We start from the raw sequence: 25,557 nt of genomic DNA, 5'->3' as shown, positions 1-25,557 counted from the left end.
CTATTAAGTGACATGGGCATAGCTTATATTTTATGCCCACGTTGACGAATGTTCTTTCACATGAATTGTGTAGTATTGCATTGGATGAAAAATGTTTTTTGTTGTAAAAAAATGTGGAATTTTCTGATTGTGCATGTTGATAAAAAATTGTGTTTTCTAACTACGTTACTCTGTTTGCTGAGCTGCTTGCTACCACAAGCTTGTCGTTTTGTACGGTTAGGTGCAGTGCTTAATTTGTAAATAAAAATGTGCTGGTGCCCAAAGCCCTCCTCTTAAACACGCTGCTGCTGCAATTAAATGTGGGAACACAGAATACTGAGGCAGCCTAATCATGAAGCCATGTCGGGTCTCTTCAATCCATTTAAAGGCACTCTCTGCCCCTTCAGCTCACTCCAGCAGCCTTCTACTTTCTCCCTTTGTGACGCTTTTTTGTTCTTCCCTTCTTCTGTCTTTCCCATATGTGACTTTTGCTCGCATCAAATGCTTGAGACAGAAAAATAAGCCCCGGCCCTCAAAAATAAGTGCTGGTGCTCAGCACCGGAAACAACAAGCACAAATTAAGCACTGGTTAGGTGACTGCATTACCTAATGAAACGATACTGAGTTTATAGACCTCGTAAGGATGAAAAGATGGAAGTGTCTTTGTTCATCTAAACTTGCAACCTACTCAGGTTGCATTTTGAATTCAGCGAACGGTTAACTCACTTGGCTATGTAATAGCTTCCAAATAGAAAGTCATTGAGTTTTGCCCCTAGTGTAACTGTACTGAAGTCTAAGACTGCATGTAAGTAACTCTACTGTAAAATGTGGTGTGATTTCTTGTAAATTATTTGGGTTGGATATCTTGGTTATATATATAACATAATAAATAATTACAATATTTTCATTGTTTGCTGCAGATAGAGAAGAAGGTAAATTAGAATGCTTTATTTATATGCAGGGCCACTGGAATTATGTTGCAGAGAGGGCCAATTATATGACTGGGCTGACCAATGTATGTGGCAAGAAAAGTCCAGTTATGCATTTACAACGCCAATAGCTCTAACTCAAGAAAATGCAAGACCTATTGCATTGCAAGTGCTTGTTAAAATCTGGTTACCTTAGTGTAAGTTTCACAAAAAAACGAAATGCAGAAACCATTTAAGTGCAAGCCCTGGCTAATGACTTTAATTCATGTGAAAATGTGTGTGGGTCACTCATGTTTCTTTTCTGTTTCATTCTTGCCCCCGCCAGTCGGCCGTTCAACGTGCTGGATGTCTCCCAAATTAGGCCTTGACGGGTTAAAGCGGCATGTCTGCCCGTCTCCTCCTCAGTGCCAACCACACAAACAACTGTTGAAACATTCGATGCCTGCGGCCGGCTGGGCAGGGTGAGGGGGTGACGCTGCGGCAGGGCGTGCGAGGGGACACCGTCCCTCCGCCGAGGCGTGCAGCATGCCGCTGCCGGGGGCTCGCCTTGCTGTCTCTCTCCGCGCTGCGACCTAATAAAGCTATTTTGAAAGTGACCCCTCAGCCTCAACAGACCGAAAGAGAGAGTGGGAGAGCGCGAGGAGGGAGCAGCTGTTAGGAACCATGACTGAAGATGACGGATTCTGTAGTGGTGGAGGGTCAAGTCAGATTGAGAGATGGAAAAAAGGTCAGCGAAATTGGGACATTGCGATACTTCTCGGCTACTTTGTTTTCTGGGTTTTGTAGAGTTTTGCGGAAGGAGCAGACCGAGCCTGTGTAACGGATTTGCTGTTTTGTTTCTTGCTTGCAGTGGAAGAGTAGATGGGTGGTGTTCAGGAAGCCCTCCCCAGTAGCAGGTATGTTCGCGCTGCGTGCTGGCGGTGGCACTGCGCATGCGCGCTGGGCTAAATTCGACGCTGAACTTTATTTTAATGGGCAAAAAAAGGACCTTACCCCTCAACTGCGTAAGCAGTTAACTTTATGTTTTTTTTTTTACAATATATGTCCGTTTTCTCACACTACTGTGAAACGAGAACAAACTGTTTTAAATATAGCCAAGCGGGCGCAGACCATGCGCGTTTGTTTTGTGACAGGGAATAGAAGCGGTTTTTTGAGTGAAATATGTGCCCCGGGGAAAAACATCGTGACACTCGTCCCTTAGGCAGGGGCCTGGCGTTCATCACCAGCTTCTCTGAATTGCATAAAAGGCTTCCTGGAAGCTGACCAGCTGGATGCCAATAGAAGGAGGATATTGAAGCAACCAAAAGCGCAATTAAGAAAGTTACAGGGAAGGCGACAGAGCCGTACTGCTCTGTCACTGCAGTCATAGTTTCTCAGACATTTCCAACAGGTTATTGATCTAGAATTCTTATCAGCCATTCCAGGCATTCGACCCTGCATGTGTGTGTGATCATGTTTTATTGTATTAAGGCAGTATTTGATGAGGGGCTCCTTGTGGCCAACTAAATAAGCCACAAAGAATTGCCTAACATTTGAATAATTAGTGAACCGAGCCAGCCAATATGTACTTTTTATATTTATGGAACGACTATTAGCAAATATTGATGTGGATATTTGACTATTGTGTTTGCGTATCGTGTCTGTTTTTATAACAACGAAGATCTGTATTTAATTAACATGAACTTGCAACTCATTCAGGGTTACTTACAGTGGGAAGCAGGTTTCAGACTTCCACTAGTTTTTACACATTTTAAGACATATATATTGCATTTTTATAGTTCCCAGTAGGTGTTTTTCAGATGGTCATGTCCGACATTTCATTTTTATGTGATAAACGGAGCATGATGATGTCGAGCTGTTATAATAGTTTAAGAACAAGAACAAAGTGTAAAGTAGGTAGGGTCAAGGATAGGATTGTTTTCTGCCTTATACAAAATAACATTTTTCCACCCGTCTCTCAACAATTCAGATGGATTTGATGTTTTGAGGGCAGTCTAGTGGCCATTGCTACTTGCTGGTAGAGCCCACATGGCTGCCCAGAATCACTTTGTCGGTCCAGGATAGTGGTCGTGTAGCGGGAAAGGGGACAGTCAGAGCAGGTGATTCTTATTGGTCTGTATACTTTTAATGCCTGTTCATATACAAACACTATTAATGGATTATACTGGGGAAAATACGCACCACACAGATTATTGTAAACAGCTAAGATTATAAATGGCATGTTGCTCTAAATATTTACATGAACAGTGCCTGATCTAACATAGGCGCTTGGGCTCCCTGCGTGCAGGTGCATCACATCTATTTAGGGCAGAGTCACCCGATTCAAGGCCTTTGCATTTCTGCGAGGCACTTAGCCGTCGAGCAGTTTTCAAGGTTGTTCCTTAAGGGGATCATGTTGGGTTATGCCACTGAACTCTGTCCCATATAATGCAATGATGCAAACACGCATTGCACTTTCCTTGCTTAAGTTTGTGAATCAAATCCTAATGCACGCTAATTGTTTTTCCTGATGAATAAGAAGAGAGGACGGAACATCAAAGAGGTTGCTTAGCACGGAAGGGGCAGTCTCTTTTCTTAACATGCCAAAAATTAATTTAATTTTAATTGACAAAGCCCTGCACTCTTCAGTACATTTGGGGACTTTAAACATGGCTTTTGCAGCTGTTTGTGTAAACAGGTGTTTGAGTGCTCTCCAAAACATGCCGTTTCTGTTGGCGAGAAGTTTACTTTTCTCAGTTCTTGCAAAACGTGCAGTTGTGCATGGGAGGTGACGTGGAAATTCGCGTGACTAGAGCTGGGCGCAACACTGAAGCCTCCAATGTTAGCAACATAGTCACAGAATTCACCAGATCCCGCCCACCATGTATGTTCACAGCACTTGAAACGAAGGACCAGAAATAGCTCTAAAGGGAATGGAATTCACTCCCACATATTTCATGTGATCCTGAAATCTCTCCCAGCAGACAGTCTCAAGAGGAATCTGCCATTAGCCAGTGCAGGCTGCATACCGACCGTGGGCCATATTACAAAACTGTGCACCAGTGCACAGATTGAGCAAGTGATCTCTTGAACGTTTTTGTTGCTTATGTAAATTGTAATGAAGCACACAGCTTTTGTTCCAGTTTGTATTACATGGAGATTTCTGCGTAACTGCAACAACAAAATATAAAAAATTCAAACACTGTTTTCTTATTTTTTGAAAACAATGAAGCAAAGTTGATTTGCCCTACATGTAGTGCATTCATAATAAGGCAAGGGGCAAACTGAATTTTATTGTGTATAGAAAGTCTAGGACCTTATTCCAGAAGAAACAGCACTCTTGGTAAATTGTGGTGGAAAATTACTTGGTGGGAAATATTCGATCTCGGGGATCATACCCTCGAAAATAACACAACCTCTGTGTTAGTAACATTCAATGTGGACCACTTATAATCAGTCTAGCGTTGCAGTCAGTTAAATACAATTTAAGGCTGGGTCTGTAGATCCTTGGATCTCTAGTTTTATTCATACTGCTTAATTTGCTGCTTATCAACAGCAAAATGCTAGAACGCGAAGCCATGGGAGACCTGTTGGTCATGCATAGGTGGAATTATTTATGTTATCACAGAGGGTTAGCAGTGTTGAGACGAGCCACACTTGGTTAGTCAAGGCTTTGTCTCCCTTGTACGAGGAGCAATGGGGGCTTTTGTTTATGTTTACTACGCGCCAGCTGTCCAGCATTACAGTATTGGATATAAACAACTTCAGTTGCTTTCAGTAGTTGAAGAGTTCGCAGTGGTTTGTGGCTGAAGGAAACAGGATTAGAGTGTTGGTATCAGCAGAGGTACAAAGATTAGTGGAGTGCACAATGAGAAATGCATATTAATTTCTAACGAGTAAGCTTCTGAGCGTGGAGAGTCATCAGACGATGAACGCCTGTGAAACAGTGAGGGGTTCAAGACTTGAGGAGTGAAAGTTGGAATAGAGAAGATCTGCATCTGATCTAAAGGAATTTATAAAACTCTAAAGGGTATCCTGGTGCTGGGGGTATACTTAATTCATCTGCAGAAGAAAAAAAGACCAGTTTATTAGAGCTCTTGTGAGAAAAGCCAGCTCTTGAGGGCTTTTCAGAAGGCTTCTGGAAGATGTGGGTACTATTTGCAAAGAGGTGGTAGGATAAGTCAAATCCAAAAGGACAAATAATGTTCCTAAACGAAACAGTGTAAAAGGAGTAATGGAATGGACCTAGGACACACCCTTGAGGGACTGACCCTTGGGGTGTGAGAGCCCTATAAGACAGACTGAGGAGACAGAGAGGTAGAAAGGGAACTAGTCAAGAGGTGAGTGAGAGATGCATGGAATAGCAAGTTTGGCACCAGTGTAGAGTGGCCAGTAGTGCTGAATATGTTCTCTGAAACAGTTAGATCGCATATGAATAACTGTAAAGAGCTATTTCAGAGGGTTGGGGGGCTCAGAAGTGGCTTTATGATCAGTGAGAGGAGGATTAGCATTGTGAAGGTTTTAGCATGAATGCTAGAGCTTAGAAAGAGATTTAGTAGTGAAGTTAGACTGGACAAAACGTTGATAGGACATAAGGTTTGATATTTGAAGAACTGTAGGGATCAGGTGGTTTGTAAGACTGAGAGATTGGAGTGCTGAGCTAAGAGGGGCACTTTATATTTTTGTACATGTCGGAGTGGATGGTATAGGGTAGTGGATCAATTTGTTATAGAAATTTATGAAATCTAAGGCGTTCCTTGATTGTGCATGGTCGGTAGTGTGTAAGAGATTTGTCAGAGAAGAGTAGATTTCAGAATGAGGTTAATCTCACAGAGCATTATGCTGGGAGTTGTGCATGTTATAGAATTCAAGACGGTATCCCAGTCTTCAGATAGGTCTATAGAGAGCAGTATTCTATCACAGTGTGAGTTTTGAATGGGGCAGTGTTAGTGGTAACGGTGTGATCCGTGGTGCAGTGTTCCAATTTTGGGCACAACTATGGGAGAGACACCTGTTTAGGAGGATGCTAACTTCCACACTTCTCTATGGGAAAATTGATCTGCTCAATACAAGATTTAGAGACGAGGTACAACATAGTATGCAGGAGAGATTCCACACAAATAACACTTTAGCAGTCTTTATGAGCAGGCTGATAATGTGGCAGTAATTCCGGTATCCAGAGATGCAGTTAATAACTCAAACATTATCTCTGGGGGGAGAAAAAGACACTCCATTATGTGTTAGACTATGAGGGTTCACTAAGTAAAGGGGATTTGCCAGGCTAATAGGAACATATCAGATTCCCCTCGTTACTCCTCATTTGTGACCTGATTTTAACACAGACTTTTTGCTGCTTTGAGCAGCAGCGGCTGGTAGTATATGGAAGTGGTGGGGCAAGCGAAGTGCCCCACTGCATCCCAAAACAGCGAGACAGTACACAATCATAACACAAGCATGCACAATAAAACATTCACATGCGTTATATTAAAATTAATATCCGACCGGCACAAGTGGAGGAGGAAACTTCTCTAAGCAATCCTGGTGCTGCTCTCATGCCGGGTACCAGCATGAGAGCAGCACCAGGATTGGATGGAGCTGGAGCTGGCTGTTTAGATGCTCTTTCAGGCCCTTTAGGCCTGTGCTTGGTCTCCACCCAGCTGTCCAAGGCAGCCGGGTGGAGAGCTTCAAAGTGCGCAAGTCAGTTTGGGCAGCGCAAGTCTGCCGGCCAAACTGTCATGCACACATTTCAGTGTCTGCCAGCACTGCTCTAGTCCTTCATTCAAAAGATAGGCCACGCCCCTTATTTCTCCTGGCTTCGGGACAGGCTGATGGCTGCGGCCTTGTAAAAAATAAAATGTCAATGAAATAATTTAATTGCCATTTTATTGTTCACGTTTAGCGTGGCTCGCAGCGGGGGAGGGGGCAATGCTACCCCACCCTCAAGTAGGAACTAAGGCTTTGAGCAGTCATATTCCACTGATGAAAACCCCCAGGCCTATTGGATTATAGTGTTATTCGTAATCTCCGACAGGGCCAGTAACTTCAGTTCAGTTACCGGCCCCAATGGACATTACGAGAAACTTGGAATTAAGACCTTTGTGTTGTAAATCACAGTAAACATCATTCACGTATTAAAACTCAAGAAAGCAGGTGCATAAAACAAGTATTCTATTAATATTATTAATAGTTTAATATTGGTTACAAATATACCTTATCGACAGAACAATACAAAGACTATAGCATGCACCAATTTAAGTTATCTTCTTTAAACATGTTTTGATGATTTATACACATTTTACAGTATCAAAATATGGATGTGCATCATTTTAGAACAAGAATACAACACTTTTATTTGGTGTACCCTCATCACGTGGAAGACAATTGCGCCTTCCATGCATTGTTCTATCACTCTTGGGTAAAACTAATAAATTTTCTGTTACGTGTCATATGCAAAAAATTAAATGGAACCATTTTGAAATGTGCTTTTTGTGAAACACTTCGGGCAATATTCAAAGCATACCACCAGCCCTCATCTTTGATGGGATTGTCTAACTCCATTGCTCAACATTTCAAAGTTTTTCCACTGACCATTTAGATTGTTTAAAGAGCCCTCAGTAAAGTAACAACATTATCCTGATGTGTAGGAAACTGGCTCTGACTGTACTATATCAAAGTGAGATATTGTGTGCACAGAGTCCAGGAGTTCCCAAGGGGCTTAACAGAGGCTAAAGTAGATAATACTAATGCTTTCTTTGTGGTAGTGTGGTCCAGCAGTTAGGCTTATCAGAGGGTAGTGCAAAGCATTTGTTGCACATACACAGAAAATAGAAGCACACACTCATTAACTCTAGACCAATGGTTTTTATATTGCAAAAATATATCTACTTAGTTTATTTTTAGAACCACAAGTTTCAAGTTGCAGGTAAGTACCTTAAAAGTTTTGTATTTCACACAGGTATCAACAGTACTTTGTTTGAAATAGGTAAGTAATACAGTTTTTGAATTACTGGCAAAAAGCTATTTTAAAAATGGGGACACTGCAATTTTAAACAGCTCCTGGGGGGAAAAAAAGTTAGTTCTGTTTCCAGGTAAGTACAACACTTACAGTCTCAGTCTCCAAGTTTTAGGAAGTTCACCGGTTGGGGTTCAAGTTAACCACAAACACCCACCACCAGCAACAAGGGGCCGGTCGGGAGCAGAGGTCAAAGTTGAGCAAATTAACGTGGGCTGCTATGGAGACAGGGGGTACTTGGAATCCTGTAAGCCAGCAGGTAAGTACCCGTGACTCAGAGGACATACCAGGGGGGATTAGAGGAGCACTGGAGGGGCCAGAAGTAGGCACCAAACACAGACCCTCAGCGGCACAGAGGCGGCCGGTGGCAGGGTGCAAACCGGACGTCGGGTTTCCAATGCTGGTCTATGAGGAGACCCCGGGGGTCACTCAGAGGCTGCAGGCGAGGTCCCGGGGGGTGTCTCGGGCACACCACTGGTCGGACAGAGAGGAGGGCCGCTTGCTGAATGATGAGGCACTGGGGGTCGGTTTCTCCAAGGCCTGGGGGCTGCGGGTGCAGTGTGTTCTTTAGTTGTCTGATATCTTCGTCCGGAGCTTGCGGTCAGGGGGGTCCTCAGGATTCCCTCTGCAGGCGTTGTCGTGGAGTGGTGGAGAGGTCAACCCAGGGTGGGCACTTGCTCGCAATCGCCTGGGGTCTCTGTCTTGCTGGGTGGACAACCTGGACACGGGCCATGGGCGTCGGGTGCACAGAGGTCAGGACTCACGCATCCGGAGTGAGATGGGAGTCCTTGGTTGTAGGTTTCTTCAGACAGAACCGCTGTCCTCAGGAGTTCTTGGTCCTTTTGGGTGCAGGGCAGTCCTCTGGATTGGGCAGAGGTCGCTGGGCCCGCTGGACCCGTCACTGGTCTTTTTGCAGGTTCTTTGAAGCAGGAGACAGGACGGTAGGGCTGGGGCCAAACCAGTTGTCTTTCTTCTTCTCTACTGGGGGTTTAAGCTTAGCAGTCCTTCTTCTTCCTGTAGGTCGCCAGGAATCTGGTGAGCTGGGATCAGGGAGGCCCTTAAATCCTAGATTGAGGGGTCAGAGGGCAGTAGCCAATGGCTACTGTCCCTGAGGGTGGCTGCACCCTCCTTGTGCCCAATCCCTTTGGGGAGGGGGGCACATTCCTATCACTATTGGTCCCTGTCTTCTGAACCAAAATGGAGGATTCTGCAGGGAGGGGGTCACCTCAGTTCTGGACACTTTAGGGGTGGTCCTGGCTGGGGTGGCCCCTTCTCCCTGTTTTCCCTAATTTTCTCGCTGGAATTGCTGCCAAAAGTGGGGCATTGTCCGGGGGGATGGGCATTTCCACTAGCTGGAGTGCCCGGTGGCACTGTAACCCAAGACTTGAGCCTTTGAGGCTCACCTCCAGGTGTTACAGTTCTTGCAGGGGGAGATGTGAAGTCCCTCCACCTAGGACAGGCTTTGTTTCTGACCACAGAGTGCACAAAGACACTCACTCCACGTGGTCAGAAACCTGTCTGAAAGTGGCAGGCTGGGAACAGACCGGTCAGTCCTACACTAGCAGTTGGGCTAACATACAGGGGGCATCTCTAAGATGCCCTCTGTGTGCATTTTTCAATGAATCCCACACTTGCATCAGTGTGGGTTTATTGTGCTGAGAAGTTTGATACCAAACTTCCCAGTATTCAGTGAAGCCATTATGGTGCTGTGGAGTTTGTAATGACAAACTCCTAGACCATATACTCAATATAGCTACACCGCACTTACAATGTCAAAGAATGGACTTAGACACTGTAGGGGCATATTGCTCATGCAGCTATGCCCTCAGCTTTGGTATAGTGCACCCTGCCTTAGGTCTGTAAGGCATGCTAGAGGGGTGATTTACCTATGCCACAGGCAGTTGTTAGTGGGCATGGCACCCTGAGAGGGGTGCCATGTCGACTTGGTCTTTTTCTCCCCACCAGCACACACAAGCTGCGAGGCAGTGTGCATGGGTTGAGTGAGGGGTACCTTAGGGTGGCATAATACATGCTGCAGCCCTTAAAGACCTTCCCTGCACAGGGCCCTTGGTACCATGGGTACCTTTTATAAGGGACTTATCTGTGTGCCAGGACTGTGCCAATTGTGGAAACAAAGGTACAGTTTTAGGGAAAGGACACTGGTGCTGGGGCCTGGTTAGCAGGGTCCCAGCACACTTTCAATCAAAGTTGGCATCAACACTAGGCAGAAAGTGGGTGGGTAATCATTCCAACAGTGGCACTTTCCTGCACAATCCCCCCAAACGAAAGTGTCTTCATTGTCTAAGTGGAAGAACCTGGAAAGACCATCTACATTGGCATGGGCAGTCGCAAGTCTGTGTTCCACTACAAAGTCCATTCCCTGTAGGGATATGGACCACCTCAAAAGTTTAGTGTTCTCATCTTTCATTTGCATTAGCCATCTGAGAGATCTGTGGTCAGTTTGACAAACAAAGTGAGGGCCAAACAAGTATGGCCTCTCCTTTTTCGGGGACCAAACTACAGCAAAGGCCTCCCTCTCAATAGCCTCCCTCTCACTCCAACGCTGCTCCCTGGGGAGTAACCTCCTGCTAATGAAAGCAACAGGCTGGTCAAGGCCATCATCATTGGTTTGGGACAGGATGCTCCTATCCCATGTTCAGAAGCATTTGTCTGCACAATGAACTGCTTAGAATAATATGGAGCTTTGAGAACTGGTGCTGAGCACATTGCTTCTTTCAGGGTGTCAAAGGTCTTTTGACAGTCCCGGGTCCAGTTTACCTTCTTTGGCATCTTCTTTGAGGTCAGCTCAGCGAGGGGAGTCACAATGGACTCATATCTCTCCACAAACCTCCTGTAGTACCCAGTCAAGCAAAGGAATGCCCTGACTTGAGTCTGGGTTTTGGAGCTTCCCAGTCCAGAATTGTCTGGATCTTGGGTTGGAAAGGTTTGCATGTGGCCTCCACCTACAAGGTGGCCCAAGTATACAACTGTGCCCTGCCCTCTCTGGCACTTAGATGCTTTGATAGAGAGGCCTGCTGTTTGCAAGTCCTACAAAACATTCCCCAGGTGGACATGGTGATCCTGCCAGCTGGAGCAAAAGACAGCAATATCATCTAGATATGCTGCACTAAAGGACTCCAAACCAGCAAGGACTTGATTCACCAACCTTTGGAAGGTGGCAGGGGCATTCTGTAAGCCAAAGGGCATAACAGTGAACTGATAATGCCCATCAGGTGTAGAGAATGCTGTCTTTTCTTTTGCTCCAGGTGCCATCCTAATTTGCCAGTACCCTGCAGTTAAGTCAAAGGTACTTAGAAATTTGGCTGCACCTAACTTGTCAATTTATTCATCTGCTCTGGGTATGGGGTGTGCATCTGTCTTAGTGACAGAATTGAGCCCTCTGTAGTCCACACAGAACCTAATTTCTCTCTTGCCATCTTTAATATGAGGTTTGGGGACCAAGACCAATGGGCGAGTGCAGGGACTGTCAGAGAGCTCTATTAACCTTAACTCCAGCATCTTGTGGACTTCCACTTTGATGCTCTCTTTGACTTTGTCAGATTGTCTATAGATTTTGTTTTTGACAGGTAAACTGTCTCCTGTGCCCACATCATGGGTATACAGGTGTGTGTGACCAGGGGTCAAAGAGAAGAGCTCAGCATACTGCTGTAGGACTTGCTTGCAGTCAGCTTGCTGTTGGGCAGAGAGGGTGTCGGAGTAGACAACTCCATCTACTGATCCATCTTTAGGGTCAGTTGAGAGGAGGTCACAGAGAGTTTCACTCTCTGCTTCCTGATCCTCATTAGTAACCATCAGCATGGTTATGTCTGCCCTATCATTGTCGAGTTTCAGGCAGTTAATGTGAATCACCCTCTTGAGTGTCCTGCTAGTTCCCAGGTCCACCAAGTAAGTGACCGACTCTTTTTCTCTAGGACTGGGTAAGGGCCACTCCATCGTTCCTGAAGTGTTCTGGGAGCCACAGGATCCAGAACCCAGACTTTTTGCTGTGGTTGGAATTCAGTTGGCTGGCCTCAAGCTTCTTGGATGCCTTTTCCATGTACTCAGCCATCCTGGAGCGGAGGTCAAGCACATAGTCCACCACATCTTGTTTAGGCTCATGGAGAGGTCTCTCCCATCCTTCTCTAACAAGTGTCAGTGATCCCCTTACAGGATGGCCAAACAGAAGTTCAAAGGGGGAAAACCCTACTCTCTTCTGAGGCACCTCTTTGTAGGCGAAAAGCAAGCATAGTAGGAGGACATCCCATCTCCTTTTGAGTTTTTCAGGGAGCCCATGATCATGCCCTTTAATGTCATGTTGAATCTCTCAACAAGTCCATTAGTTTGTGGATGGTATGGTGTGGTGAATTTATAAGTCACCCCACACTCATTCCACATGTGTTTGAGGTAAGCTGACATGAAGTTTGTACCTCTGTCAGAAACCACCTTCTTAGGGAAACCCACTCTGGTGAAAATACCAACTATGGCTTTGGCTACTGCAGTAGTTGACCTAAGGGGGATTGCTTCATTGTACCTGATAGCATGATCCACTACTACCAGGATTTACTGATTCCCTGAGGCTGTGGGTGGTTCAAGTGGACCCACAATGTCCACACCAACCATCTCAAAGGGTACCCCCACCACTGGAAGTGGAATAAGGGGGGCCTTTGGGTGGCCACCTGTCTTGCCACTGGCTTGATAGGTGATACAGGAGCTACAAAACCCCCTTACTTTCTGGGACATGTTGGGCCAATAAAAATGGTTGACATGTTTGCTCCATGTTTTGGTTTGTCCCAAAAGCCCAGCTAGTGGGATGTCATGGGCCAATGTGAGGATAAACGCTCTAAAATCCTGAGGCACTACCACTCTCCTAGTGACACCAGGTTTGGGATCTCTGGCCTTAGTGTAAAGGAGTCCATCATCCCAATAGACCCTGTGGGAGCCACTGACATCTCCCTTCTCCTGTCCAACAGCCTTCAAGAGTGGGACAAGTCTTTTGTCCCTGGCACAGCTGTTCCCTTGTGGGTCCCTCTGGGCCCAAGAGCTCTACCTGATAAGGTTCCAGCTCTATGGACTCAGTTCCCGCAGGGGATAAGACATCTTGCTGTTCAGAGGCTGGACCCCAGTCCTCTAATCTTTTCTCTTGGAAGGTTGGGTCATTATTCCAGGCTCCAACACTTGTTTTTCACCATTCACCATGTGCTGTGCTCTGGTTTTCATACACACCAGTTCAGGGATACCCAGCCTCGGTGCATGGCTTTTGAGTTCCACCTCAGCCCATGCTGAGGACTCCAAATCGTTTCCTAGCAAATATTCAACTGGGATTGCAGAAGAGACCACTACCTGTTTCAGGCCAGTATCCCCTACCCATTCTAAAGTCACCATATGCGATGGACGTTAGTCACATTGTCCGCATTGGTAACTGGATAAGTTTGTCCAGCCAAATACTGTCCTGGGGAAACCCGTTCTCTGTCACCATGGTGACATTGGCACCTGTATCCCTCAGGGCTTCTACCTTAGTTCCATTAATCAAGGGATACTATCTGTATTTTTGCATGTCAGGAGGCCAGGCAGCCAGTGTGGCTATATCCACCCCACCCTCAGAGACGAAAGTAGCTTCAGTGTGAATCCTGATTTGCTCTGGGCACAGTGTTTATCCCACCTGGAGACTGGCTGTTCCAGTACTAACTGGAGTTGTGCTAGTGGGACTTTTATTGGGACAGGCCATGTCTCCAGTTTGGTGTCCATGCTGTCTACAGTTGTGACACCAGGCCTACTTGGGATTAAAGGTTTTACTCATGTACCCATTTATGGACTGTGAAGTGACTCGGGCCCACCCTCCTGAGCAGGGTATTGGGGCCCTTGAGAAGACTCTTTGTTTTTGTTCTTAGGTGTCTCACCACCCTTTCCCTGGGGAGGCTTTGTGACCCCTTTCTTTTGGTCACCCCCAGTTGAAGTCTTGGTCACCGTAGTCTTGACCCAATGGTCTGCCTTCTTTCCCAGTTCTTGGGGAGAAATTGGACCTAGGTCTACCAGATGTTGATGCAACTTGCCACTGAAGCAGTTACTTAACAGGTGTTCCTTCATAAACAAATTATTAATCCCATCATAGTCATGCACTCCACTGGCAGTTATCCAACCATCTAGTGTTTTCACTGAGTAGTCAACAAAATCAACGCAGGTCTGGCTCGAGGTTTTGTGAGCCCCCTGAACCTAATTCTATACTCCTCAGTGGAGAATTCAAAGCCCTCAATCAGGGTAGCCTTCATGAAGTCATAGGATTCTGCATCTTTACCAGCGAGTGTGAGGGGTCTATCCCCACACTTACCAGTGAACAGTTCCAAAAGGAGAGCTCCCCAGTGAGATCTGTTTAACTTTCTGGTTGCACAAGCTCTCTCAAAAGCTGTGAACCACTTGGTAATGTCATTACTTTCTTCATATTTTGAGACAATCCCTTTGGGGATTTTTAGGATATCGGTATTCTCTCTGACCCTATTTATGTTGCTGTCACCATTAATGCGTGCTAAGCCCATTTCTGCTCTCTCCCTTTCTGTAGCTAGGAGTTGTTGTTCCAAAGCTAACCTTATGGCCATCCTTGCTAAAAGGAGGTCCTCTTCATTGAGGCTGCCCTCAGTGTTCCCAGAGGAGCTGGACTCCCCTGTGGAAGATAAAGATCCAGTGAGTTCTCTCCTTGAAGACAGAGGTCTGGGGACCCTAGTCTCCCTAGTTAGGTGAGGAGGGGGGGGGTCATCCTCCTCATCTCTAGCATTTTCCCTGTCTGAGTGGAGTTCCTCCTCCTCAACAAGGTGGTCCCTGGTGTACTCTGCCAAGAGCTCCTGGAGCTTGACCTTGGTAGGGTTGGAACCAGTTCTAATCTTTTTCAACTTACAGAGGGACCTTTACTCTGCCATCCTTGGATGGAGCAACGGAGTGAGGTTGAGTTCTATCACTATTTCCTCTGAGCTGCTAATTATGTCACTAAAAGTTGTGATTATTTTTTTAGAAACTAAAAACTACTTCTAGTAACTAAATCCTAACTTTACAATAACCTTTAAACTTAAAAAGAGATGCTAGTGTGACTTAACCAAGGCCCTAGCAGGACTTTTAAAAAATTAGAAAAAATAGTCAAATTCAAAAATCAGTTTTCTAAAGGCAATTTTGGAATGTAGTCGTGTGATCAGGTATTAGCTGAGTAGTCCAGCAAATGCAAAGTCGTAGACCCCACCGCTGATCCACCTATGTAGGAAGCTTGCTCTGTATATACTATAACAAAGTGAGATATAGTGTGCACAGAGTCCAGGAGTTCCCCAGAGCTTAACAGAGGCTAAGTAGATAATACTAATGCTTTCTTTGTGGTAGTGTGGTCGAGCAGTTAGACTTATCAGAGGGTAGTGCAAAGCATTTGTTGTACACACACAGAAAATAGAAGAAGCACACACTCAATAACTTAACTGCAGACCAATGGTTTTTATGTTGCAAAAATATATATTGTTAGTCAAAACCACAAGATTCAAGTTGCAGGTAAGTACCTTAAAAGTTTCGTATTTCTCACAGGTATCAAAATCAGTTAGTATTACAGTTTTTGAATTATTGGCAAAAAAAGCTATTTTAAAAATGGACACACTGCAATTTTTAAATAGTTCCTGGGGTGAAGAAAATTTAGATCTGTTTAAAGGTAAGTGCAACACTTACAGTCTCAGTCTCCGTGTTTTAGGAAGTCCACTGGTTGGTGTTCATGTTAACCCCAAACACCCACCACCAGCAACACGGGGGCGGTCGGGTGCAGAGGTCAAAGTTGAGCAAAATTAACATAGGCTTCTATGGAGACAGGGGTACTCGGAATCCTGTCAGCCAGCAGGTAAGCACCCGTGACTCGGAGGGCAGACCAGGGGGGACTAGAGGAACACTGGAGGGGCCACAAGTAGTACCAAATACACACCCTCAGAGGCACAGTGGCAGCCGGATACAGGGTGCAAACCGGGCATCGGGTTTCCAATGCTGGTCCCCGGGGTTCACTCAGAGGCTGCAGGCAAGGTCCGGAACTTGGGGTCAGGGGGGTCCTCATGATTCCCTGTGCAAGCGTTGTCGTGGAGGGGTGGAGAGGTCAGCCCAGGTTGGGCACTTGCTTGCAGTCTCCTGGGGACCCTCTCTTGCTGGGTGGACCACCTGGACCTGGGCCGTGGACGTCGGGTGCACATGGGTCAGGACTCACGCATCCAGAGTGAGTTGGGAGTCCTTGGTTGTAGGTTTCTTCAGACATAGCTGCTGTCCTCAGGAGTTCTTGATCTTTTTGGGTGCAGGGCAGTCCTCTGGAGTTGGCAGAGGTTGCTGGGCCCGCTGCACGCTTTGCTGGTCTTTTTGCAGGTTCTTTGAAGCAGGAGACAGGCCGGTAGGGCTGGGGCCAAGGCAGTTGTCGTCTTCTTTTTTCTCTGCTGGGGGTTTCAGCTTAGCAGTCCTTCTTCTTCTTCTTGTAGGTCGCCAGGAATCTAGTGAGCTGGGTTCAGGGAGGCCATTAAATCCTAGATTGAGGGGCGTGATAGGGGTCAGAGGGCAGTAGCCAATGGCTACTGTCCCTGAGGGTGGCTACACCCTCCTTGTGCCCACTCCCTTAGGGGAAGGGGACACCTTCCTATCCCTTTTAGTCCCTGTCCTCCAAACCAAGATGGAGGATTCTGCAGGGAAGTGGGCACATCAGTTCGGTGGTTTGAGGAACTGCAGACTGTAATGCAAAGTCCTGAATCTGAGATGCTTTGCACAGCAGCAGTTCCGATGAGGAGCTGCAAGGAGATGCATTGCCCTGCATTGGTTCTGCCCAAAAGACCACAGCTGGTTGGTAGAGCAACTTCAGGCCTACTGGCCAAGGGTCCCGGACTCGTGTGTAAACACTTGGGGTGCAAGACTCACAGCAGGCAGAGTCCAGGAGCTTGGCTCAAGGTGGTTGGAGCCTTTTCTGTCCCTGAGGTTCTGATCAGGAGGACAGCAAACTAGCCTTCAGAGTTACTGGTGGTCCAGGGTTTATGATGCAGGTCCAGTTCTTCTCATTCAGACAGCCGGACAGCAGCATAGCAGGACAGCAGAGTAGCAGTCCTTCTTGCAGTACAGGAGTCCTGAGTTTTCCACAGGTCCAAAGGTGTACTGAAGAGTTGGGTGTAAAGGTCCAATATTTGTACTTGGTTTTAGCTTGGATGTAGGAGTAGGTTCTGGAGATTTCCATCACCAGAGGTGTTTGGAATTTCCTGTCTCCCTGACCTGATCCCAGCTTGCCTTAAATGTGTTAAGATGTCCTTATCCACAATCCACTCTAACTTCACAAGCACCTGCTTGCAAAATAATCTCTTGCAGATTATCCAACAGGCTAATAGGGCAGATTATCCAACAGGCTAATAGGGCAGTAATTCCTCAGAAGGCTCTCGAAGCCTTTTTTAGAAGGCCAGAACAATCACAGCTGCATTCCAGGTCAGGGGGATCGGGGATCCAGCAGCTATCACATTACAGACCATTTTAAAATAGGGCACCCAGATGGTAGGTTCAGAGTGGAACAAATCAGCAGGGATCTTATCCAGCACAGGAGCCTTTACCTGGTTTTGGAGCTTGACCACTGCGTCCGTATTGGCAAGTGAAAATGTGATCTGGGGCTCAGCAGGGCTTGGCAGCTGGCTAGTTTCAGGTGCTGGGCAAGATGGACCTTGCGTTTGTGGGAAAGAATGATGGAGTTGGGTCAGTTTCACTCTTTGCTTGGCCTGAATCCTGATAGGTGTGAGAGAATCTGCATGCCCCCGCTTAATGTGAATGGCCTGTGTGATGATGTTTCTAGGTTTTCCAACCTGCTACTGCCAGCCAGCTATGATGACCCACACAAAAACACCTCAATTAACTTCCCCAACAATCTTTCCCCAGGTATGAAAGGCAACAACCTCCTTTCCATGATTTAACTAATACAAGTCTAGGTGCAAATTTGGTATCCATATCTTTCAGTACGGGCACGTAGGTTGAAGTTACTTATGTGGAATGTCAGGGGGCTGAATGACTGCTGGAAGGTGCATAAGGTTGCAGTGCCATTGTATTGATATTGCCATTTGGCAAGAAACACACCTTGCCCCTAATAGCGGGCCCCTAACAGCGGGCCGCTCACGTAGCGACGTATGAGGGGGGGACTGCCATACGGCGGGTTTTACCACGCATGCCAGGGACGTGCCTATTTCAGTGCGAAAGTGGACTGCATCACGCTCCATGATATATGCGATTATTGGATTAAGTCCCGTAGTCTGCTGACGAGAATCAGGAAGTGCGAGTGTAAGAAAACAGGCCGTTTGCAGGTTTTCCCCCAACTTTTATGTCGTCTTTGAAGAGTTACTGTGACAACACTCCAGTGCCGAAAGCCTTTTGTTTCCCATAGACAGGGCCAAGAAAGGGAAAACTGGTTTTAAAACCAGTTTTCTGTGGGTGTGCTGCCTATGGTAGCCACACCCCCAGGAGTGGGCTACCAAGGTCCTCACCCTTGAGGAAGACTTCAGCCATGTTGGTTGTGGCATGCAAGTTGCACTCTGAGACAGATTGTTGCCACACATCACCAGAATTGTGTCACCAGGTAGGAAAAGACCTACTAGCTCATTGGCTAGTGACGTGGTTGCCCCCTTGGAGCACTTTGATGGGATATATTGGGCCCCTCTTGCACCCAAGACTTTAATACTCGCTGGAGTTGGACCAAGGATGAGAATCAGACCACTCTGCATCTATTGAAAGCGCACAAGAAGAGGTTACGATGCCAGAGCGACTGCACCTGCTGCACTTTGGCATAGTAGAGCTTGGACTCTGTTCTACGTGCTTGGCTCCTGGAAGAATTAATTACTGTCCTCAGTCTGAAGCAGAGGTTGGCTGGCCCCCCAGAAAGGCACTTGGGACATTAAAGCTGTAAGAGCCCAAACCCCATTCCTTGCAGCCACTGTAGCTGTTTTGGTGCTACGGGAAGCCGGGCACTCTGACAGACAATTTGGAAATAGCCAGAAGTTGCACCTGAGTCTGCTGGACCTGTGGGTATTGGTTGTGATCGGATTTGTCCACCCCAAGGTACACTAGTCCCCACCAAAGGTTTGCACCAGAACCGCTGTGTTGCAAGAACTAAAGGTCTGCCTCAGCAGCCCTTTGACCCTTAAAGGATTTCTTGAGACCCTGAGATCCATGGCCGGAGTCACCTCCACTCTCCTGTGGACCGAGAACTTGACCGGACTTCACCCCATGGACCGCATCGCATCTGGAGCACCCATTGAGCATCCTTAAGCCCACATCCCTCAACATCAGGACTACTCCATAGACGTTAATGGCAGTTGCCCTCTAAAGTATGAAACTCGACTTAAAAACGCTCTGGTGGCCAGGTAACTGGCCCAAATTTTCTCTTACGACCCCTAGACCCTATCCTAATCGATTTGGTCACCCCAGTCGCTCAACTTTGTGTTTCAAACTTTTACAAAATTTTGAAAAGTTTGCAAAGTTTTGATATGCCAACGTTTGTTTGTGCTTGTTGATAAAGTTTTTTAATGCTATAAAAATTCATATCTCTGGAATCCTTCGTGAATTTTAGGACTTTAAAATTATTTGTATATATTGTATGTCATGCCTCTTTCTTGTCTGGTGGCTTTCTTATTTTGTTGTTCGTTGCTTTTAAATGCTTTACACATTGTTCCTTTTCTAAGCCTTGCTGCTTTGTGCCATAGCTACCAAATGGTTGAGGTAGGGGTTAAGTAAACAACTCTGACAGGACCTAAGGAGATAAATGTGACTGTGCTGCATGATAAGGCCCCAGCCTTACCATATAGTACAACCAATTTCTTACAGCAAGCACTTACCACACACATACTCAGATCACTCACCGGTGTTTCTGGAATTGACACTGGGTGGCTCCAGACCCCATGTGTTTCTGTGGTGATTTCTGCCATATTCTCTCAGGGAATGACTACTTTGAACACAATATAAATTCAGTGGAGAGGTTTGGGACTGTCTAGAGGGCCTTCAAAGTTTATATTTGGGGGGGGGGGGTCACGATTTCCAAACATACCGCTCTACTTAGATCACTGCGGGTAGGCTGGCCAGGCCTGAATCGGAAATATCGGTCTTAAAGTGCATACACAGAGAGACAGCTGAGCTGAGTAACATGAGGTGGCACACAGCGAAATAACCCATCTAGGGAAATATGCAACTGCGAGGAGCAACGGTGAAGGCGAGCATCGTAGCACAACATTGGCAGTGCGCCTGCACCTTGTCTAGAGGGTTACATGATTTTGTTGATACAGGACAAGGCGGGCATGCCTCTGCACACGTCAGGGCAAGTTTTGGCGCCGTGCTTTTGTATTACGCGGAGCTACATGATTCACAACTCCCTCACGAGGTACAAGCCACAGAGACTGTCTGGCACACATCGCCATGAAGTGTCTGACGGTGGAGCATAGAGAGCACCTCAAAGCCCCTCTTTGCCCCGTGGAGATTGGGGCAGCACTTAAGGACGCGCTGGGTTCGGAAAGCGCCGGGCAATGGTTGTCTAACGATGATATTTTATAAGACCTATCAAGCGAACTGGTGTCATACCTAGTCACCCTTTATGAGGAAATGGTTAAGGAGGGTTGCATGTCTCCCATGAAGCGTCAGACTCTCTTGATTGCCTTACTGAAGTCTGTCAGATCTACCAACAGCTGCTCATCTTACAGATCTTTGTCACTGTTAAATACTGTGATAACAGAAATTTTTGTGAAAGTACTAGCTAACAGGCTGGCGCCCCTGCTCCCGGGTATTGTTGGGGCCAAACAGGCTGAGTTCATTCCTTGTTGAGCGCTAATTTATAATCTCAGAACCGTGTTTGCCTGATCTCTCGGATAGATCTGAATATGTGCTATGGAAGTATTTTTAGACACTGAAAAATAATTTGATCTGTTGGGTGGGGGTTCATGCTGGCCCTATTGGCGTGGGAGATGTCTTTTTACAACTTATCAAAGTGCTATGTGCAAAACTGAAGGCCTGAGTCCGAGGTAATGGCATTGTCACTGATGCCATTGATCTCACAAGTGGCACCAGGCTAGGTCGTCCCTTATCACCACTCTAGTATGCCTGGGTGGCAGAACCATTGGCTTACATGCTGCACTAATATCTTGCAAACCGGGGGATCAGTTTCCCGAAATATAACTTGATTATATCTGTGTATGCAGATGATACACTTCTCTATGTACACAACCCAGAGCATAATCGGTCTCCTGTCCTTTGTAAGGTTGTGCTATTTGGTGGACACTCAGGCTTGTGCATTAATTGGGACAAATCCCTAATTTTCCCTCTGACTGCAGCCACCGCACCTATACAGTTGGAGTTCCCCTTGCAGTGGACAATAGTCTCTGTGCACTACTTAGTGATGCGGGTCCATACGGTACTGCTGGACAATTCCTGAAGGGCCATTCAGCGTCTTATGGAGGGTGTTGATCGATGGATCAGATTACCTTTGTCACTTAATGAGCGAATTGCCATAATGAAGGTGGTGGTGCTACCTCATTTTTTGTTCCTCTTCATGAATATACCAATTGTTTTCCCACAAACAATGTTACGCAGACTGCAGTCGCTTCGTATGTGCCTGGCCTGGGCTGGGAAGCAGCCACACATGAATTGGGACTTGTTAATTCTTCCTTATGATATGGGGGAGGGCTCAGTGCCCCAGACCAAGAGGCTTATTACAGAGCTGCACAATGCGTATATGCCCATTACTGCCTGAACAGCCCGAGTGAACTTCCTCACCTGTGGGTTGAGAAGGATGCCGCCTTCCCACTTTCACTTACTTAAAAGTTGCTTGACAGACCTGTGCGGCATTATAACACATTTGAATTGCTTAATACCATGGCCTACTCTTGGAAGAGGCTTGCTGAATTGCAGGCTTTTTCGCTCCTTTACTCACCAATATTGCCGCTACATTGGTGTATGTGGTTTTCATTGGAACAGGAGAGGGGGGGTGACAGGAGCACTGCAGGGGTTGCATCCGAGGCTTATGGGTGACTTCTTTCAAGATGGCATCTTGCGCACTTGGGAGCAGGTGAGTGCACAGGGAGACGCTCCCATACTGATTGCTAGGTTTAGTACTACAGAGTGCAGTATTCAATGCATGAGCTATTGTGGGAAAGCCTACAGGAACCTCTATACCTTCCGGCCCTCACATATGTTCTGTAGACAGCAACTCCACAGTGTTTCATTGCAAAACTGTACGCATGCTTCCAAGAAGCACGACGACCAGGACTCACAAAAGTTAGAAGTTAGATTGGCCTGGCAGGATGAGCTAGGCATAATTATTACTGATAAACAGTGGACTTGTTTTTCCATTGTTGGATATCTCTGAATAGTCAACATCGGCTAATACATTTTAAATATCTTAACAGAGTGTACTGCACCCCGGCCTACCTGTTGCATTATGGGTTGCGGGACAGTTCGGTCTGTCCTAGATGTGGAGCAGAAGAGGCAGAGTTTGCCCATGATGCACGTTCCTGCCCTGCGATATGGTGCAATTAATTGGGATGTGATTTTGAGCGAGCTGCGAGAGATCACGGGTGGCCATATCGAACCGTCCCTTCTGTTGGCACTGCTGGGATATAACAGGGACATTCCCAAATTGGTGCGTCGTCTGGTGGCATTGGGACTACTGCTGGCGAAATGTAAAACAGTGATGTGCTGGGCGAGGGAGCCGCTCCTGATGCTGCGGGAGTGGCATGTGGATATGGCATATTGCAACTCCCAACCTGATACATTTAATGATCTGATGCCGGTCCATAGCCGTCCTAAATATATTTGGGTACTCTATCAATCTTACTTGGCTCGGGCAGAAGACACGGGGACCAAGAGTGCGGGAGTGGCCTATTTTGTGTTGTGTGGAGCAGTTTCGGAGCAGGTCCCATGGTTTCCGGGACTGCCTATGATGGATGGGGGGTCGGGTGTTATTACCTAAGGCAGTGAGTTATAATATGAGGCTGGTACTGATCCTACCTCTGACTGGCGAAGGGGGGAACAGGCACTCAGTACACCCCCACCTAAAGTGAAAAGAGGTGGATGCCTTAGGCCTATGGAGTGTGTGGTACATTATTGTATCCTCTACAGATAAAACATGTTGTAACCCTGCATGCAAAATTGGCAGATATATCAATCGAGCTGCCTTAATTGCTCTGTAGGTGCAATGTTTATGATCTCTATACCATTGTATGTTGTATGGTTGTCAAAGTAAAAATAAAACAATACAAAAATACCTAAACAGTGAGTAGGACTGAGTTGTTCCAGAAGAAAACAATACTTGTTTGGCATTGCTGGTCTTAAATGAAATTACAGTGCTAGCACTACTTGAGTGTTAAAAATTACATGTTGCTATGGTATTGACTCTTCCCTCTCCCCCAGTTGAATTCTTTCTCCATGCTTCCCCACTAGGGCATAGTATTGTGGGCATTGTAAATAAGTTCATAACTATGCTAGTCATTTGTTTGTGCTCAATTCTCATTGGCTATTGGTAGCTTTTTCCACTTTTGTGTTTTCTCTTTTAATCTATCAGCTGTGACATTGCACTTATCAGACAGGACACATAATTGTTAAGGACTTACTTTGAAAAAATCTCATTAAAAGATTCCATTCCAATATGTCAGTAAGCTTGAGTCCTGGGATTAAATTCTTTCTTTCTTTCGCTCGGTTTCTTCCTTTTGTAATTAGTTGGTCTCACAGGTGGAATTATTTTTTTGGGATTGACTGCAGGAAAAATGGTGGTCTCTGCAATCTAAAGAGATGGTTCTTCTATAGTGATAATTATCAATGCCAGACCATCTGGTGCACTACTCATACATGACATTATTACATTTGTTATTAACGGCACTACAGTGAGTGAGGAGTGCTTATTTAATAATGTATACTGAGTAGCGTTAAGCGAGGAGAGCGAATCTGCACTCTTAACTTTTAACACGACTTTCGCCGTTGACTGCAATGTAACCAGTCGGTCCCTACATTCAAAAATACTTTACCACAGTGATTCGGCTGCTTAAAGCACCAGTGTCAAAACAAGGTAGAGAGAATCAATGCTGACTTTCGAGGGCATGACGGATTAATGTTCAGATGCTATTTATTTATATCTGAAACCACTAACGGTTTGTTAACTGCATGGCTTGTTTCACTCTCTAGTTCTAGAGCAGTGATTGTGACAACCTGCTCCTTCACTTCTCCAGAAGTTAGTTGGAACAGACCAGATGCATCATTGTTGGATCAGTGATCATTGTAGAAATTGATTGTAGAGATGACTTCTTTAGAGTTTGTACTCATAATTGGTGCATAACTGTGTACTTTCCTCTTTTTGTTAGGTTAGCTTCATATGCACCATTTGTTTTATTAATATCATTACTATCATTGACTTCAATTGCTTTGGCTTCATTTACTACTGTGTCATTACATAATATCAGGAAGCTAAATTATGTTATTTTGCCTTTCCTGGAATCAGTTGTCCCATCCTTTGAGAGAGGAAATGGACTGTTGTACTTCGCTCCGCCTGCAGGGTCATCCCCAAATATTTTGCCTTCACCCTTTCTGAACCCTGTTTTGTTGGCTTTTAGGACTCTGTGGACTGTGCCACTGCTAACAAGTGCTCAAGTGCTAAAGTGCTTGGTCTCTCTCCTTTAAATATGACAAAATTGGCTTACATACAATTGACACATTTAATGTACTGGAAGGTCCCTAGCAAATGAATACTTCATGTACCTAGGGCCTGTAAAGTAATGCTTCTATTGGTCCTGCAGCACTGATTGTGCCACCTACTTACATAGCCTTTTAAACATATCTCAGGTCTGTATGTGCAGTTTTGAACTGCCATTTTGACCTGGCAAAATAAACCTTTTATCAGGTCTAAATCTTCCTTTTTACTACATATACGTCCCCTCTAGGGTAGGCCATAATCAGCCCAGAGGGCACGGTGTGGTGCATTTAAAATGTGGGATATGTACTTCTAACTTTTACATGTTCTGGTAGTGAAAAGCTCTTAAATTTGTTTTTCACTACTGCAAGGCCTACTTTTCCCATAGGATAACATGGGGTTGCTTTATAACATTTAATAAGTGTTTACTTTAAATTGGGGACAAGTAGGAATGTTGAGTTTGGTGTGAAGTATTGTAATTTAAAATTCTCTTTAATGGTAAAGTCAGATTTTATATTACAATATTGAAAATACCACTTTTAGAAAATTGGCATTTCACTGCCTTAACTATTTGGTGCCTGCAGCCTATTTCCATGTCACATGACTGGGTATAGGTGGCAGTTGGACTTTGTTTACTCTTCAAAGACAGTCAGGCAGTAGAGGGATTAGGTGTGGCGGATGAGCCATTAACTGACAGGAGAGGTGGCAGAGCTTGGCACAGCCTACTTGCAGCTAAGTAGGCTGTGGCCTGTCTTCCTGCAAATGACTTGTCACCACTGCATTGTGCATGCAGCCCGGTTGGAGTCCGGGTAGGTGAGGCAGGAAACCTCAAAAACTTTAAAGAGAATTCTGTAGAAACTTCTACTTCAAAGAAGGCACCAGTTATATATATAGTAGACCCTCAGACCCAATTCTTCAGTACGTTCCTGGACCTGTGGATACTACAGAGGAAGGACTGCTGTGCTGCTTTGCTGCCAGAAGGACTGCCA

General features: G+C 45.8%; 1 protein-coding gene across 1 annotated transcript in view; it reads left to right on the top strand.

Annotated features, from left to right (window-relative positions):
• The first annotated feature begins 1,376 nt into the window (after window positions 1–1,376).
• The window catches only part of DOK7 (docking protein 7), a 479,904-nt gene continuing 455,723 nt past the window's right edge, over window positions 1,377–25,557 (top strand). The window contains exons 1-2 of the mRNA XM_069203471.1: window positions 1,377–1,635; window positions 1,759–1,804. Of these exons, the coding sequence (XP_069059572.1) occupies window positions 1,582–1,635; window positions 1,759–1,804 (100 nt within the window). The 5' untranslated portion in view covers window positions 1,377–1,581. The remainder of the gene's footprint in view (window positions 1,636–1,758; window positions 1,805–25,557) is intronic.

Source organism: Pleurodeles waltl, chromosome 1_2 (assembly GCF_031143425.1).
Source record: "Pleurodeles waltl isolate 20211129_DDA chromosome 1_2, aPleWal1.hap1.20221129, whole genome shotgun sequence".
Lineage (NCBI taxonomy): Eukaryota > Metazoa > Chordata > Amphibia > Caudata > Salamandridae > Pleurodeles > Pleurodeles waltl.
This window is presented reverse-complemented; position numbering and strand designations above follow the sequence as displayed.